Here is a 16,825-nt window from a genome sequence, read left to right on the forward strand (position 1 = left end):
CTTTTTTTGCTTCGGTAAAGTCTGTAACTCTTGATTATTAACGTAATAATGTATTTATAAAAGTAATACATTTATGTATATATATATATATATAGTACCTTTGTTAGAGATTACAGATTGGGCTAATTCTTACTGAATCCCAAAAACTGTAACAATTCACAGTTTTAATGCAAAAAAAGATGAACGAAGAAGTCAATAAATAAAAGAGGTGTAATGTCGGAGCTCGACCGGTTGCTCTGACCGACCTCAAACCAAAGGGCGGTGAAATCATGAAATCTTTACCTCACGAATGCCCCTCCCTCCCTCTCTTCCCACCCTCTCTTTAAGTGCCCAAAATCTCCTAAACGAATGGCGGATCCCCCTCTCTCAGGACGCCCGGACCCGTCCTCACTGTTCTGCCGTTCGGTCCAGGGCAGACTTTTGTTGAAACTCTCTCAACAATGGCAATGGAAAAGTCATGCAGCTGAACAAAAAGAACAAATGTCTATAAACATGGAAATCCGTCTCCCCCCCCGGGGCGTTCTGCACCCACGGGGGTTCCCGTGTCTCCCGGTCTCTGCGCCGCGTCGACTCCCTCATACCGGCGTGGTGCGGCGGTTGGCTGTGTTGGTCTGGCTCGAGTCTTTCAGGTCCTTCTGGATGCAGTTGTGGACTTGCAGGAAGGTGTGGTCCCTCTCCGAGTCGTAGGTGGCCGTGGGCGTGCCGGAGGACTTGAGGGTGTCCCGGGGCAGCGTGTACATGGAGATCTCCGTGGACGGCAGCGCGCTGAAGCCCTTGAGGCCCACCGGCGAGGTTTCGCGGGAGTGCGACGGGTCCGTGGAGCGGGAGGAGGAGCGCGAGCGGCGCCTGTAGCGGTAGCGGTAGCTGGGGATTCGCGTGATGGCGGAACCTTGGAGGTAGTCGGCCGCGCGCGCCCCTATTCGGAGCTGCCGATGGCGGTCGATGAACATGTGCACGGCCAGGACGCCCACCATCTCAGCCATGATGAAGGACAGGGCCCCGAAGTAGAAGGACCAGCCGTAGGAGTAGCTGTTCTTCTTCGAGTCGCTTTTCGAAGGGTCCCCCGCGTTGGCTGATATGTACACGATGATCCCGATGATGTTGCTCAGGCCTGAAGGGTCGGAGGGTGCAGGATGGAGAGGTGGGTTGTGGGTAATGGGAATGTGGGGGAAACAAGACACAACATATCAGTCAGGATGAGTGAATATGAGTGAATAAATATGCAGTTTCTTCCCAAATGTTCTGATTCCTGTCCAACATCACTGATCTGAGACTTTTCCCTTGCAGCGAGTTCTTATGTTATTACGCATAACAGAATCCACGTCCACATTTCTTCATACTTTGACTTCTTAGTTAGTTAAGTCACACATGGAGAAATGTTTGACATGGTATATCTGGGAAGATGGATCGCAGGGAAAGTGTGTCAGGGACACCTTATTTTTAGAGATGAGTCCCAATGGATGGCTTTTAGCCCAGCAACCGGATCAAGAGAAGAGAAAAGAGGACAAGAGAAGGAAGAAAAGAAGACGTGACTTGTAGCTGCAGTATTTTAAGTTTTTGTCTGGTGGCATAATGCTAATTACAAAAGAGTGATAACAACTTAAAGGAAAAGTTTTGGGGGAAAAACGCTTATTAACTTTCCTGAGAGGATCAATTGTCACAGCCAGAACCCAGTTAGCTTAGCTTAGCACACAGACTGGGCCTAGCTGACCAGGCCTACCATCACTCTGACCTTACTGAAGTAAAGTACAAGTAGTACCTGCGCACTCGGGTACATTCCACCACTGGAGGTGAGAAACTACTTTACTGCCTGCGCGTCGTCGACTCACCTGCAGACACAAAGAAGATCCCTGCGCTGAGGATGATGTTGTGGCGTGACTTGTAGAACTCACTGGCAGCTATGCACAGGCCTCCCATGAAGAGCAGGATGACGCTGAGGATGGGGAAGATGCTGGAGGCTCGCACCGCACCTGCAAGTCAACGGAGGACAGAAAGAAAAAGGGTAGAAAGGGAGAAAATGGGATGTGATTTTTTGGCGTTTTGGCGTGTGGAGAACCGCCAACGGGGGATGAGAGGGGGGGGGGGGGGGGGGAGAAGTGATGAATGTAAAGAAACAAAAGGAGAGGAAAAAAAGCACATTAGAATCCATTTCAGCATCTGCTCCTTGTGTGTGAGCACATCCTAATCAACACCCCATCAGAACTGTGAAAGACTCCATCAACACTGTCTAGTGAGTGTGTATCCCCACAGTGAGCCTGTTACCCAACCTTATGTAATCACACCGCTGCACCCTCTCTCTCTCTCTCTCCCCCTCTCTCTCTCCTCCGCAGACCACGAAGCTAACTGGCTGCTTCACGTAGCATCATGCGAATGTGCAGTCAACAGAGGCGCTCCAGGGCTCTCGCATGCACATCATCCGGGGCCGCAGTGCAGAGGGATGCGGCCCTGTCGCCCTTGACGCTCAACGGCGTCCTTGCAGCTAATTATCGAGAAGCAAAAAGAGGGAGAGATGACGTCGGCTCCTTTTGAGGATCGGGGGGGGGGGTCAGAGAAAAGAGCTGCGCCCTCAGGTGCTCGGGCAAAAATTAAGAGTCACGGTGGCGTTTGAGAAGTCTCCCATCACCCCCAACCCCCTCTCTCTCTCTCTCTCCTGCTTAACATGCACACTTAAACTTTCATCAGGCTGGTTAAATTTTCACCACTTCACCTCTTCTCCCCACGTGGCTGCCGCCTCAGCACTTTCGCAGCTTCTCCCCAAAGTGCTGACGCCATTTCTGGGTGGCTGTGTGCTGAACTCCTGCCTCCGCAGGGACACGCCGGGGCTCCTGGAGGCCCATCTGCCTGCCGACCCGCCGCCCGTTCACCGCTCCCTCCCTCCACCCTTCTCTCTCTGACGGGGATTCACTTATCCTCCACCCTAAACTACACCCTGAGGCTTTGCGGCGCCCGGCCCCCGGCTCGGTTAGCGGGCGGCTGCAGGGGAGGAGAGCGCCAAGCGGCGGCCACGGCTGGCCGGATCATCTCTCAGCAGTAACCGCAGTGAGACGGGATGAGGCTCACATGACAACATTATTTCACAAAAGCTTTACTCCAGATAAATAAAATGCTCTCCTACTTGACTGGAAAGTCCAATCTCAAGTTCCCACATTGTCTAAGTTGCATATTAAACCATAATTGGCTTCTTTTATAACTTCTTCATCATGTGTTTGGTGAACATGTCAATGTCCCAGAAGCATTTTACGGTAGTTGATATCGTTCCCTTTGATCGTGGCTCATTCTCTTGAGTGTGCGGTGTTTTAGTGCCGCATTTTTGTTGGATTGTTTTGTCATGTTTTGTTATGACTAAATGTGGTTCTAGTGAATTTGTTCTTGTTGGTGGACTACAGCATCCTGCCATTAAGGCAGCAGGGGAAGAACATCATGACATCTTCAGAGTTCCTCCTCACACTAGAAAGCACATTCACAGGTTAGTACACCGTTTGTTCAGCTTCAGGTGTGTTAAAGCTGCATCTATTTGGGTCTGCAGGACGGAGGGATCCATCTGGTTTGGCTTAGAGTAGATTGACCTGAAATATCAGACGCCTATTCACGCTTAAGGTCAGGATCCTATAACAATGTTGGTGACCTTATGACCTTTCTGCTCGTAACACCATCAGGTCAAAACCGTCTAACTCAGAATCCGTCATGAAAAGTGTCACGTTTTAATTTTTCTTTTAAAACTGCATTTAAAAAGTATTCCTCATTCTATTTTTGAATAATGTGTTTAATAATTGCAATTGTTTTGCTTTTTATGCAAAACACATATTTCAAAATTAATCTTTTTGTCAAATCTGTTATTCATTTATGTTTTTATGGTTAAAATAATGTCACCATGACACTTGTGGTCCTCCATATTTCTTTATTTTGAGTCGCTGTCATGTGGTTGCAGGACAGCGGTTGAGAAACATTGCAGCTATTCATAATATCTACGACGACACCGTCCTTCTTGTGTATATCATCTTTACACGTCCTCTGTTTTCCGCTCACAGGTTGGCGAGCGAGTGATGAATGTGAGCGAGCTTTTGACCCGCCGCCGTCACGCCTCTGCTCCCGGCAACACCTGAGTTCACCGAGTCATCGTTCAGCAGAATGAGACGCTCATCACTTCCTTTAACCTTGACTGAAACGGCCACCGAGCCCCGATCCTCGTGGTCGAAGAAGCCTCTCCCAGCATGCACTTCACCCTCCTCCATCTTTCTCTCTTTCCACTTTCTTCTCCCTTTTCAAGACAGTCTGAAAGATAAAGTGTCTTTCTCCATTTCTCCCCCTCTCCACTTGTCTCCTGGTCGCGACCAGAGGGGATTGTGGGGGTTTCGGGTTGCCGGTGAGGTTACTTGATTAAATATTAAGTTGTCCTGAGAGTTGACCCTGCTCCTGTGTCCCCTGCTCCAAATGCATCACTCTTCCTCCTCCTCCTCCTCCTCCTTCTCCTCCTCTTCGTCTGAGCCGGCATCTCGTTAACCCTGAAGGTATCGACACGGCCGCTCACAGCGCATTACCTAAGAAAGGACACCGCGGATCTTTTTCATCCATCAGCTTCATTTACAGAGACAACAGAAGGATAGAGGGCCAGACCAAATGTATTGATCAGCGACGGAAAAGGCCTGTCTAATCGTGCCGCATCTCAAGGTGACACGGAAGTTTAAGCCTGACCTCTGACCTCACAAAACAAATTATGGAAACTTAAAGTTCATTTGGCTTGAGCTGCTTGCCTCAATACACATCGTTTTGTCGGCTTTTGACCATGAACTGCAACGCTGCCGGGTTCGAGTCTGGCTGAGGATCATTGTTGCACCTTTCTCCTCAATTTCCTGTCATTGTCATGTCCAAAAATAAAGATTAATACCCAGTACTTTATAACAGAGTTGGCACAAAGGTCAGAAAAATACCAGAATGTTCCTTTAAGTCTGTTTAACGTATAAAAACTCAAACCGCCAAACCTGCAATGATTCTGTTTAGGAATAATACGAATAAATAACATCCTTTAAGAAGCACAACAATCTTGATAGTATCAATTATCATGACCGCCTTATGGAGCCCACGTTGTTTGAACTCTCCTTCAAACCACATTAAATCCAAAGATGTGAGGACTCGGCGTGGCAGCTGGTCTCTACAGAACGAGCGCCTCAGGTTTGGAGACGTCTTGAAAGCGGCGAGAGGATCCAACTCATTTGCATTGGCCTTCGAGGAGCATCTGCCCCGCGGCGCCGCTCCAGTCCCGCACTTCCTCTGTATTAACGTCCACGTTTTAGCTGCACAAAAAGTGGAGTGGCCTTCGCAGTGACCTCCCAGCATGCATTGTGCTGGCGACTGATCGGGATTGGCTGCGGACTATGGTTTGAAAAGACTCAAGTTAGACATATCGGCCGTCGCCATCTTGTTTTTTTTGCAACCAGAAGTGACCCGAGAGCATCATGAAGTCAAAAATACGGACAACCCCAGACTGGACAACACCATGGTTGTGACTTGTCAATCACAGTAAGCCCCGCCCCTAAAGCGTCCTCTGCTTCATGGTCTGTTTGACTCTAAATTACCATAATTTACTAAATGAACATCATGCTGTATTGAAGAAGACTTGAAACTAGAGATTGAGACATAAACTCATGTTTGTAATGTTTACTGAGGTAATACATCAAGAGAAGCACACATGAACACATGAACACATGAAGCACATACTTCTATACAACCAGAGGAGTCGCCCCCTGGTGGTCAGGAGAGAGAATGCAGCTTTAACACATGAAGCATAGACTTCTATACAACCAGAGGAGTCTCCCCCTGGTGGTCAGGAGAGAGAATGCAGTTTAACAAATGAAGCATAGACTTCTATACAACCACAAGAGTTGCCGCCTGCTGGCTATAAGAGAGAATGCAGCTTTAACACATGAAGCATAGACTTCTATACAACCAGAGGAGTCGACCCTTGGTGGTCAGGAGAGAGAATGCAGCTTTAACACATGAAGCATAGACTTCTATACAACCAGAGGAGTCGACCCTTGGTTGTCAGGAGAGAGAATGCAGCTTTAACACATGAAGCATAGACTTCTATACAACCAGAGGAGTCGCCCCGTTGTGGCTAGTAGAGAGAATGCAGCTTTAACACATGAAGCATAGACTTCTATAAAACCAGAGGAGTCGCCCCTTGGTGGCTATAAGAGAGAATGCCATCTGGTCCGGATGTGCTCCGCGTAACATCGAGTGTGTCGGTTTATAAGTGGGCCTCGAGGCAGTGAGGCTACTTCTCTCTGAGAGGCCACCACTTTAAAATCGGTCTTTCCTCGACACATTCTGGAGGTTTAACATCTTCACTTTCCCTCTTTTAAGGATCGGCTGAGCCCCTGTCAGAGTTTTGGATCCTGCCTGGAGGGATGTTTAAGCACAGCAGCACCCCGAGGTGGGGGGGCAGAGAGACTGACAGCCTGACAGATAGACAGGGACTGGTTTCTGCTGTGGACGGGTTAGTGCAGCAGCAGATCCACGATGCTCTGTTTCACAGTCCTGCACAGAGTGAGACAAATATATTGATTTGTTGATATATGGAGCTGATGTTGACCTTTAACGTCATACTCTGTTGGCTGATAATGTCAGCCACCTCTGACATATTGAAGCTTTCATAGTGATCTGATAAAAGATCACACAAAACAATGTTTGGTTTATTTGACTTGTTTCAGCAGCTCATGGCGACTTGAAATAAATACGATATAATGCCAATTTAAAGCTACAACTTATATACACTTTAGTCTTTTGGTGGGTGAGGATTTCGTTACTACTATCCTGGAACAAAATGACTAAAGGTGATTTATATGCATGGGATAAATGACAGAGTACCTTTGTGCTTCTCTTAGTATGTGGCTTAATAAATAATAACAACTACACTTATTATTGTTGTGTGATCATTACAAAAGAATAAATAGAACATGGTCAAATTTTACCCATTTTTGGCGAACTATTTCTTTCGCCCTAAGGTGGAACAATGTATAAGTATCAATAAAATACGGCAAAAATACTCCATAAAGTTACAACCTTGAGAACTAACTTTGCATCGCCATATTAATCAGAGCAGACAGGGTTTTTTTTTGGGTAAAGGGGGCTTAAAGAGACAGGCGCTAAAACAGAGCATTTCAGTCAGGTTGATTCAGACAGTGTGAGGAGAATAATGTGTTTCTTGAAAATTAAACCATGTAAATATGTTGCAGTAGAAACCTAAAACACAAGTATGAACCTGAAAACAAGCACGATATGTCTCCTTTAATACTGAAGTAGCCCTTGCAAGCTAGTTTTGTGCCAACTTAGGGGCTCAAAGATTTAAACTTTATCAATGGTGCAACTTTAGCGACGCAGTTCACCGGCTCCACTCCACAAAGAGCCTCGGCTATGCGGTAAAGCGGTGTCAATCTCCCGGCCGCTGCTGCAGAAACAACAACCGGTCCAAATGAAAGCCGTGACCTCGGTGCTGCTCGCTAATGACAGCGGCGACCTCCGCCGCCGCAGCGGCGTCTTGCTCTTCAGAAGCCCTCGCCTTGGCACACTTGAAAGGGTCCTCCAGGGAGCCCCGTGATTAGCACCGCGGTCGGCGTTTTTGATGTGGGTCGAGGTCGCGATCACAGAGAGCGCCGCGTCTTTCGGTTTGTCCCCCAACCCCCCTCCCACCGCGACACCCGCATTCATGTGGCACCCAGCTAACGGAGCTCAGCACTGAGTACACGTTAGCATGCATTTTAGCATGGTTTCTGGTAGTTTTTGTCATGATGTGGGTTTGTCTTGTTTCCTGTCTTATTTTGTAGTTCTTGTCTCGTGTGTTCACTGTGTTCCCTGCACTTCCTTCCCTGTGATTGTCCCTGATTGTTCCCTGCTGTGTCCAATCACCTGCCCCTCCCCTGTGTATTTCAACCCTGTTTGTCTCCTGCCCCAATGTGGGTTCGTACTGTGTGTTACTCTGTTTAAAGTTAGTGTTTTTTTAAGCCTTTTCTTGTTTTTTTGTTTTATTTTTGAACTGTTGCCGTTTGGGTCCACTCCTTAAACCACTCCGTGACAGTTTTTCTTTTAAAAGTAGAGCCTCTTAAACCCTGTTTCCTGAATAACTAGACGCAGCAAGGCCTGTTGAGCTAACTTGTTTTGTAGCGTAACCGCTTAAGCTCGGACTTAAGCTAGCAGTTCAGGATGGGAACGTCTGCTGTATGAGCGCTAAGAAAGCTACTCTTCAGAGCTAACGTTATCAGTTTTGTATCAGAATCAGCTTTAATTTTATTGGCAGATGAGCACACAAACCAGGAAGTGGTCGTAGTCAAGGTTACGTCACCTGTTTGGTTTGTGGACGGCTACTTTGCCGCCATGTTGTATTTTTGCCAACCAGGGAACTGACTTTTCCATATTTGGTAATTATACTATTACATATTACATATCATATGATATAGATGATCATATTGTATTGAGACTTGATGATTCTTTTTTTACACGCAGGGTATTACACTTGAGTTGTAATCGGTCGAGGTGGAGCTCACGTTGAACTTATTTTTATTGTGGATTAATCTGCTGATTATTTTCTCCATTGATCAGAGTTTAGTTTTATAAAAATTCAGAAATAAATAGTGAGAATTGACATCACAATTAAAATGAGTGACACCTCCACAATGTTCGTTGTGTTCCACAAACAGTCAAATATTATTACAAATTCATTAAAATCATGGAAATAATGAAAAAAGTAAAAGCACCAAATCATCACATTTGTGAAGCTCGATCCATAAAATGTTCCAATCAAAATATATGCAATTAAAGTTCTGTCAAAATATGAATCAATAACTGTATCAGCTGTAATTGTATGTTTTGTGCGCAAGAAACTCTTAATTTGTAAAGTAGTTTATCTACATTTGTATCCTGATTGAGATCCACTGAGGCCCATTTATAGTTTAAATAATAGGAAGTTACATCAAAGCTCAAGTCAAAAGACACTTCATGATGAAACTACAATCGTTTCTCAAACTCTCAACTGATTTCTATTTGTAGTGTTTTCCGGGTGATGATTGGCACTTTTCTATTTACCACCAATATCGCTGCATGTTTTCCTGTCAGCAGCCAAAAAGAGAATTGGCACACAAATTTACTTTCTCCCAGATGGAGGAAATCTCCTCTACTTTGATTTAATTGAGCAATAACACTGAATATTGTCAGTATTTGGTTTCCCTGATCCTTCACACACACATGCAGAAAAAGAGAGGAGTTTCCCAGACTTGTGGATGTAAGAAAGGAGAATCAGAGTCAGAATAAACTCCCAAACGTTCTTATTCTAGCTCCATTTCCGTGGACAAAATCCCTTCGAATGTACATGTGACTAATTATACGACCTCCAAAACGAAATGGCTGCACCAGTGAGGATTCAGGTGTGTCCCATTAAAGGGGAAAGAATCTTGTGTTATTGTATTTTGAGATTCATTTAGATCACTTTATAGAAATATCTTTTCACTTTGTCATTTAAAGCGAGGGTTGGTGATCTTCTTTTCTTTCTCTTTCGGTTACATTTGTTGAAATTCTCTGATTTAGCAATAAATAAGCTTTGACAAAAAAAAAAAGAAATCAGTGAGTAATTATAAATTCCACTGCTTTTGTTGGAAAGGCATGTAGACTCTTGGTTAAGGTGAGGCATTGCCTTATGGACAGTCAGGGCATCTTCAAGCTACTTTCACGGGACAACAGTTGGGTGCTGCAGGTTTTTCTTTGGGATAATCCTCGCAGCCGTTGGCTCCGCCCGGCCTGCCGCCCTGCCAGCCTGCGTGCCGGCCGGCTCCCAGAGACCCGCGGTGAGAGCGGATACTGTGTGTGCCGTATTGATCGGCTGCAGCTCAGCCGGGTGTCCGAGCGCTGGCACTCTGCAGCTGACAAACAACGTAATGAGACCCAACATGCATGAGGCCCGGTGGTCGGGTTTCTGCAGCTGCTGGTCCTCCACTGTGGCTCCACTCATGCACCCTGCGCAAATAATACGAAGAGTTTCATGCACCGCAACCAAGACTCACACTAGCGCTTTAATTTCCCTGAAAACCAAGAAACAGACGCGCACAATGGAGTTAAAGAAGTACTGGGATCTTGAGTTAAAGTAGTAATACCACAGCGTAGAAATACTCTGGTCCTGCATTCAAACCCTTGCTAAAAGTAGAAAAGTGTTCAAAATACCCCTAAAGTACCAGAAGTAAAAGTATTATTGGACTAGAATTGATTTATTAATGTGTTCATCACTTTGATGTTGCAGCTGGTAAGAGGAGCGGATTTCAGACACTTTATAAACCGCTGGGTAGTTTAACCTGAGATAATACATCATAATGCACAAGTAGATTTATATTTTGCATTAATAATTAAAAAGTAACAATCAAGTAAAGCTGTCAAAATAAAAGTAGTGAAGTATAAAGTTACAATATTTACCTCTCAAATGCAAAGGAGTAGAAGGAAGTAACACAACACGGAAATACTTACGGAAAGCACAAGTGCTCCAAAAATGTACTTGTGCAGTACTAGAGTAATGTACTTGTGCAGTATTAGATTAATGTACTTGTGCAGTATTAGAGTAATGCACTTGTGCAGTATTAGTTTAATGTACTTGTGCAGTATTAGAGTAATGTACTTGTGCAGTATTAGTTTAATGTACTTGTGCAGTACTAGATTAATGTACTTGTGCAGTATTAGTTTAATGTACTTGTGCAGTATTAGAGTAATGTACTTGTGTAGTATTAGTTTAATGTACTTGTGCAGTACTAGAGTAATGTACTTGTGCAGTATTAGAGTAATGTACTTGTGCAGTATTAGTTTAATGTACTTGTGCAGTATTAGAGTAATGTACTTGTGCAGTATTAGTTTAATGTACTTGTGCAGTATTAGAGTAATGTACTTGTGCAGTATTAGTTTAATGTACTTGTGCAGTATTAGAGTAATGTACTTGTGCAGTATTAGAGTAATGTACTTGTGCAGTATTAGTTTAATGTACTTGTGCAGTATTAGAGTAATGTACTTGTGCAGTATTAGAGTAATGTACTTGTGCAGTATTAGTTTAATGTACTTGTGCAGTATTAGAGTAATGTACTTGTGCAGTATTAGTTTAATGTACTTGTGCAGCATTAGAGTAATGTACTTGTGCAGTATTATTGTAATGTACTTGTGCAGTATTAGAGTAATGTACTTGTGCAGTATTAGAGTAATGTACTTGTGCAGTATTAGAGTAATGTACTTGTGCAGTACTAGATTAATGTACAAACCAGAGTTATAGTCCCAGCATTTAATATTCATCTCAAAGTCAAATCTGAGTGAGAATTTAAGTAATTTAATGTTACGGTTCAACTAGACCTTCACTTTTGGTGAACTTTATCTTGTGCATCACTTTTCTTTTATTCCACTGACCTCCATGAAACCCATAAATATATATAACAAAGTACACATGTGCATACATAGCGATACCGCACACGTGTTCTGTACATGTGAACAAACAGGAACTCTCTCCACTTTACAAAGGCGTCTCTTTGCACCCTCCATCCTTCTCTCCCTCTCTATCTCTCCCTCTCTCTCTCTCTCCCTCTCTCTCTCTCCCTCTCTCTCTCTCTCTCTCTCTCTCTCTCTCTTTCATTGACAGGGTTGAGAGGAAATTAGCATTGGCTCTTAATCAGCCTCCCCCAGCCCAGAATGTGCTGATGTGCAGGACAGGGTCATGCTAATCAGGTGCCTCAGCTCCCAGGCACATTGATTTAATACTACAAACGCTTATTAATCCCCTCCACACCTCCTCTTCCTCCTCCTCCTCCTCATCCTCCTCCTCCTCCTCCTCTTCCTCCTCCTCCTCCTTCTCCTCCTCCTCCTCCTCCTCACCCTCCTCCTCCTCCTCTTCCTCAATACTGAGCCCTTGCATCGTCCTCGTCGTGCTGTCCCTCTCTCCCTCCCCTCACAACACCCGTGAGGGAGGCCGTGTTAAAACGTGTGGAACAATGTGCACAAACAAAGAAAATTAGCTTTGGTGGCTAAATTCAAAATTTGCAAGAGCGCTGACTCGGCACTCGGCCCGCATCTCAGAGCTCATCGTCCTGACAACACACCTCGAGGGCAGAATGCAATTTGACTTTGAATTGATTAGAAAAATAAGTGCAAGTCTCACTCGCTGGCTTTTATAAGCCGGAACAAGCGTGAGAGCTGAGATGTTGAGATTTGACAGTTTTTTAAGACCCTTCTGGGAATTTATTAACACGTTATTTTCTGTCTCATTCGTTGATTTATGTCGTCATGATTTTTTATTTTTTTTAGCAGTTTCTTTGATCTATTCCCCCATTCTTTTTCTCATCACTTCCAGTGGATGTCCACTCATTTATTTAAAATGTTCATTACTATCACCTCCAAGTGACGGAAAACAAAAGGAGTCACGGTACTCAGATTTATGGAAAAACTGAAAAGACTTTTTTTAATTTATTCAAGTTTTTAGTGTTTCTAATTGATCTGAAACAACTTGTCGAAGAGCCAGAACAATAATCACACCTTTTGTTAATCCATTTTAAGAAAAAGCGTTAAAAAAAGAAAATCTACTTTTCAAATGTGAGTATTTGCTGTTTTTAAGTCCTGATAGAACATTTAGTTTATTAAGTTTTGGACTGTTGGATGAACAAAACACTCAATAAGAACCATCTTACTGGTGGGGGGCAGTGAACGCATCACAGAGGGAGAGGCCGGGGAGCAGATTTATTTTATCTTTGGTTCACAGGAAAAGATGATAAACACGATTATTCTGCAATTAATGGAGGAAAATCAACAGCTAGTTTTCACGGTGAAGACGCAATGGAGCCGATCCACTCCAAACATATCAACTCAAGGCTATTTCATGACTGGAGTTCCTTTTAAAAACATCAACATCCTCCCACTAAAAACCTCTCCGGCCCAAACTCAAAGCAGATTTGATCCCGAACTGAATTATGTGTCACGATCAGAAATGATCAAAAGCACCGCGGGACGTAGCGGCCGTAACACGAGTGTCTGTTTGCAACACAAAGAGGGGATTTCGTGCTTAAAAGACCTCCACTTTCCTTTATCTAACGCGTGTTTCTTTATATATTTGTGGAAGCCGCGGGAAGCCTTCAAACAAACAATAATCAAAGAGAAAAGATGAACGAGACTCGAAACCTTCCCATAAAAACATCTCCGTGTTATTATCTGTTTATGGAGCACGGGAGACAGTTAAAGGGGAATATCTTGAGAAGAACTCTCTTTTTCTGTGCTTGTGCTCTTCTTGTGCTGCATTGCTGCAGATTGATCGAGCCAACAGGATGTAAAGGAGTTTAAATGCAACATACAGTATAATATTAATCCATAAAATACTGACAGGGAACATTTCTACTGCATTACGAGAGTACTTTTACTTTTAAGTACATTTTGATGATACATACTTTGACTACCGTAAAAGTCGGGTTAAGCCGCTACTACCTTCGGTCAGTGTCCCCGTTAGCTCCCCGCTGTAGCCAGCTAGGGCTCCTGCTAGCGCTCCGTTACTTCCCCGCTAACTTCCGCTAGCTCTCCGCTAACTTCCGCTAACTTCCGCTAAATTCCGCAAACTCCCCGAAAACCACCGAAGGTAGCGGGACCAGGCTCGACACCCGACATGGGCAGAGGGGACGCGGGCAGTAGCAGCAGCAGCGCTAGCTAAGAGCAGCGCTAGCTAAGAGCAGCGCAAGCTAGCGCTGCTCCTAGCTAGCACTGCTCCTAGCTAGCACTGCTCCTAGCTAGCGCTGCTCCTAGCTTGCGCTGCTCCTAGCTTGCGCTGCTCCTAGTTTGCTACAGCGGGGACACTGACCTGCCGTAGGAGCGGCTTGTAACCCGACTTTTACGGTAAAGGTTTTAGGTTTTGAACCCATAACTTGTACTTGTAGTGGAGTAGTATTGGAGCGGTATTTGTACTTTTACTTCAGTAAAGGATCTGAATACTTCCTCCACCACTGGTCGTACAGTCCACACACACACACACACACACACACACACACACACACACACACACACACACACCCTCCCATCAGCGCTGCTCTGTCATATTAACACACAGGCGGGTCAGGAACTCGGTTACAGAGCTCCTCACTCTGGGATCAATTCACATGACAGCCCCGCTCAGACAATTAAAGTTCCTCCACAGAACACATTTCAATTACTGTAATCACGTCCTCTCCACCGCTGCCGTCTCCCCTCATCACGCCTGGACGTCCGCGTGACCGACAGAGCTCCAAAACATCCCACACAGGCGGGTGGGCAGTGAACGCATCACCGAGAAAGAGAGTAAACTCCTTTGCTTCGTTGATCAATCAAGCCTCATTAATAATGTTGAATAATATGAAGGTTTGATTTGGGATCATTTCTATGTTATAATATTTCAAATAATCCCATGTTAATATATGATTGTCGTCATACTGCTCCCATTGAATCAATTATAAAAAGAGTTTTACAAATTTAAAAGAAAAATATGATCTCAGTGACGGAACTTTAAGTAAATAATTAATTATTTCTTTACACTGGAGCTACCATGCCAGAATATGACAATTTATGAAATTTTTGAAATTTTTCTGTATATTTTTTAAACCCTGCACAACACAAACAGGACCCTGTCATACAAATATTCAGGGGTCCGTTTCAACCACAAAGGGCTAAAACAACAACAACTCCAGATTAAATTGCCCAAAAGTATTCTAATCATCTTCTGTGTTGTTTCATTCCTTTATGTTGAAGCAGCTGGAAGTCATTTTTACTTTTCTTTGCATGGATCAGCTTCCCTTCTGGCTTCTGGCACTAAATAAATCAGTTTTTATTTCGATGTTCAGAACGAACCTGACGCTGCACCGCTTCACGTCTGGAAACAAAAAGAAGACACAAGCGAGCGCTGCAACACTTGTGATGTAAATTAAACGTATAACATTCCAACAGTGATCGACCGTATTCTTCTTCTACTTCATATTCCTGTGAAAGCAATGCATTCTGGGAGCCAAAACGCTTGTTCCCGTGATCCATGAATGTCTTTTCTTTTTGTAAATTGTACATTATCTCGCTGGTGAAGCTGCTGCCGATAAAATACTGTAATTTTACAGCAAATTACTGTATGTTTCGATTACAGTAAGTTGCCATATATGATATAGGAGAAACTGTACATTTTAGCATACCGGCTAAAAAGGCCATCTTTAAATTCCTGTAATTTTACAGTAACGTTTCACGGTGTTTTACCGTCTTCTGTCACAGCGGTGGGAACTTCCCGGCTGCAACACGATGAGTAAACGCCTTATAATCTCTCTTTATGGCGAGGACACACTCGCTCACCTCTGTTTTCACAAGCTGCCGTCGCTCTATATTCCCCCGTAATAAGATATAAAGTTAGAGCGCTATGCTCGCTCGGTCAAGCAGGACAAAAAAATGATTGGCTTTTAATTTATTGGTCCGCGTCTGTGCGTTTGTGTTTTATCGCCCCGGTCGATGGATTCCTTATTTGTTGTCTTGGACACAGGATGCTCAATGTCACCGCGACCCACCGGGACACCTGCTGAAGCTGGATGCTAACTTCCTCCGCCCGGTACGGTACATTATCCGCCCCCGTCTGGCGGCCTCATCTCGGGGTCACGTGACGCTCCAACATGGCAGCGGTGGACGAGCCGCTCTGCCCTACAAGCCCCCTGCGTGTCCCGCTCCAGACCCATTGATTTTATCGGGCGACGACCAAAAGCCGGTTCAGGCCGGCGTCCCGGTCTGCCGCGACGCCCCAGGGCGACATGGGCTGTGACAGGCCTGCCCTTCTGTCACCAATGTCAGCGAAATACTCTCAGATGGACGCATGCAAAGCGGCAGAGATTAATGCAGACTCTGGAAAGTTAATTCAGGGAGTGAAAAGGGGCCCTGATAGTATTAGTTTATGGTGTGGAAGTGGGACACTGCTGTGTGAGGAAAACAATCCGACAACGAGCAAAATACGCAGCCGGAAGCAGCGGAAAATGTTCCGGGCCGCGAGCTAAAAAGAAGAAGACTTCATGCAAACCGTGAAACTATTGAACTGAATCAGCGGCGAATTGATGGAAGAGGTTTCTGCACGCAGTTTTCATATCACAGCTGAAATAATTACTCATGCATTTGGATGTTTAATCGTCTCGGTCGTTAAGCCAAACATGTTCTGCATCTCAAATGTGAGGATTTTCAGCTTTTTTCTCTGTTTTATTGCTTTGCAAAGGGAATTTATTTGAGTTTCGGACAAAACCTTGAACTCTGTGGAGGTTGTGACGGGTATAATTTAACTGCAGTCGCATAGACTAAAGCAATTAGTCAATAATAATCTTTAGTTGCAGCCATAACGTTATTGTTGTTATGCATTGGTGGCTGTAGATGACGAGTATGTTGTTCATGTGGGACATTTTCTTTAAATCATCGGTCTATAAAAACATCCGTCACATCATCATGAAGCAGAAGATGAATTTACACAATTGTTTGTTTTAAAAATCACGAGACAGTTGATTTATTCTCACATAAGACAGAGAAAAGCAGCTGGAAGCCATTTAAAAAAAAGAAGAGAAAAATCATAATTACTCAACTAGTTGTTGCTGTAATTTATTATCATGATGATGTACACACCAGCATGCATCCACAGGAGTCACACACACACACACACACACACACACACACACACACACACACACACACACACACGCACACACCCCTCCTCCCCCTCACGTGCTCTTCCTCTCTTCATCACACTGAATTGATGTCTCTCAGTTTAGCATTAGTAGCTTGCATAACGGGGCGTTTTCTTCCCTTC

The 16,825-nt window shown here is 44.5% G+C and overlaps 1 protein-coding gene across 1 annotated transcript in view; it reads right to left on the bottom strand.

The window, feature by feature from the left end:
- Positions 1–575: 575 nt before the first annotated feature.
- cacng2a (calcium channel, voltage-dependent, gamma subunit 2a) overlaps positions 576–16,825 on the bottom strand; it is a gene marked incomplete at both ends in the record, with an annotated part of 58,523 nt that continues 42,273 nt past the window's right edge. Inside the window, 2 exons of the mRNA XM_079232818.1 lie at positions 576–1,111; positions 1,830–1,970. Coding sequence (XP_079088944.1) covers positions 576–1,111; positions 1,830–1,970 — 677 coding nt within the window. The remainder of the gene's footprint in view (positions 1,112–1,829; positions 1,971–16,825) is intronic.

This window comes from Taurulus bubalis (genome assembly GCF_910589615.1).
Source record: "Taurulus bubalis genome assembly, chromosome: 17".
NCBI classification, from domain to species: domain Eukaryota; kingdom Metazoa; phylum Chordata; class Actinopteri; order Perciformes; family Cottidae; genus Taurulus; species Taurulus bubalis.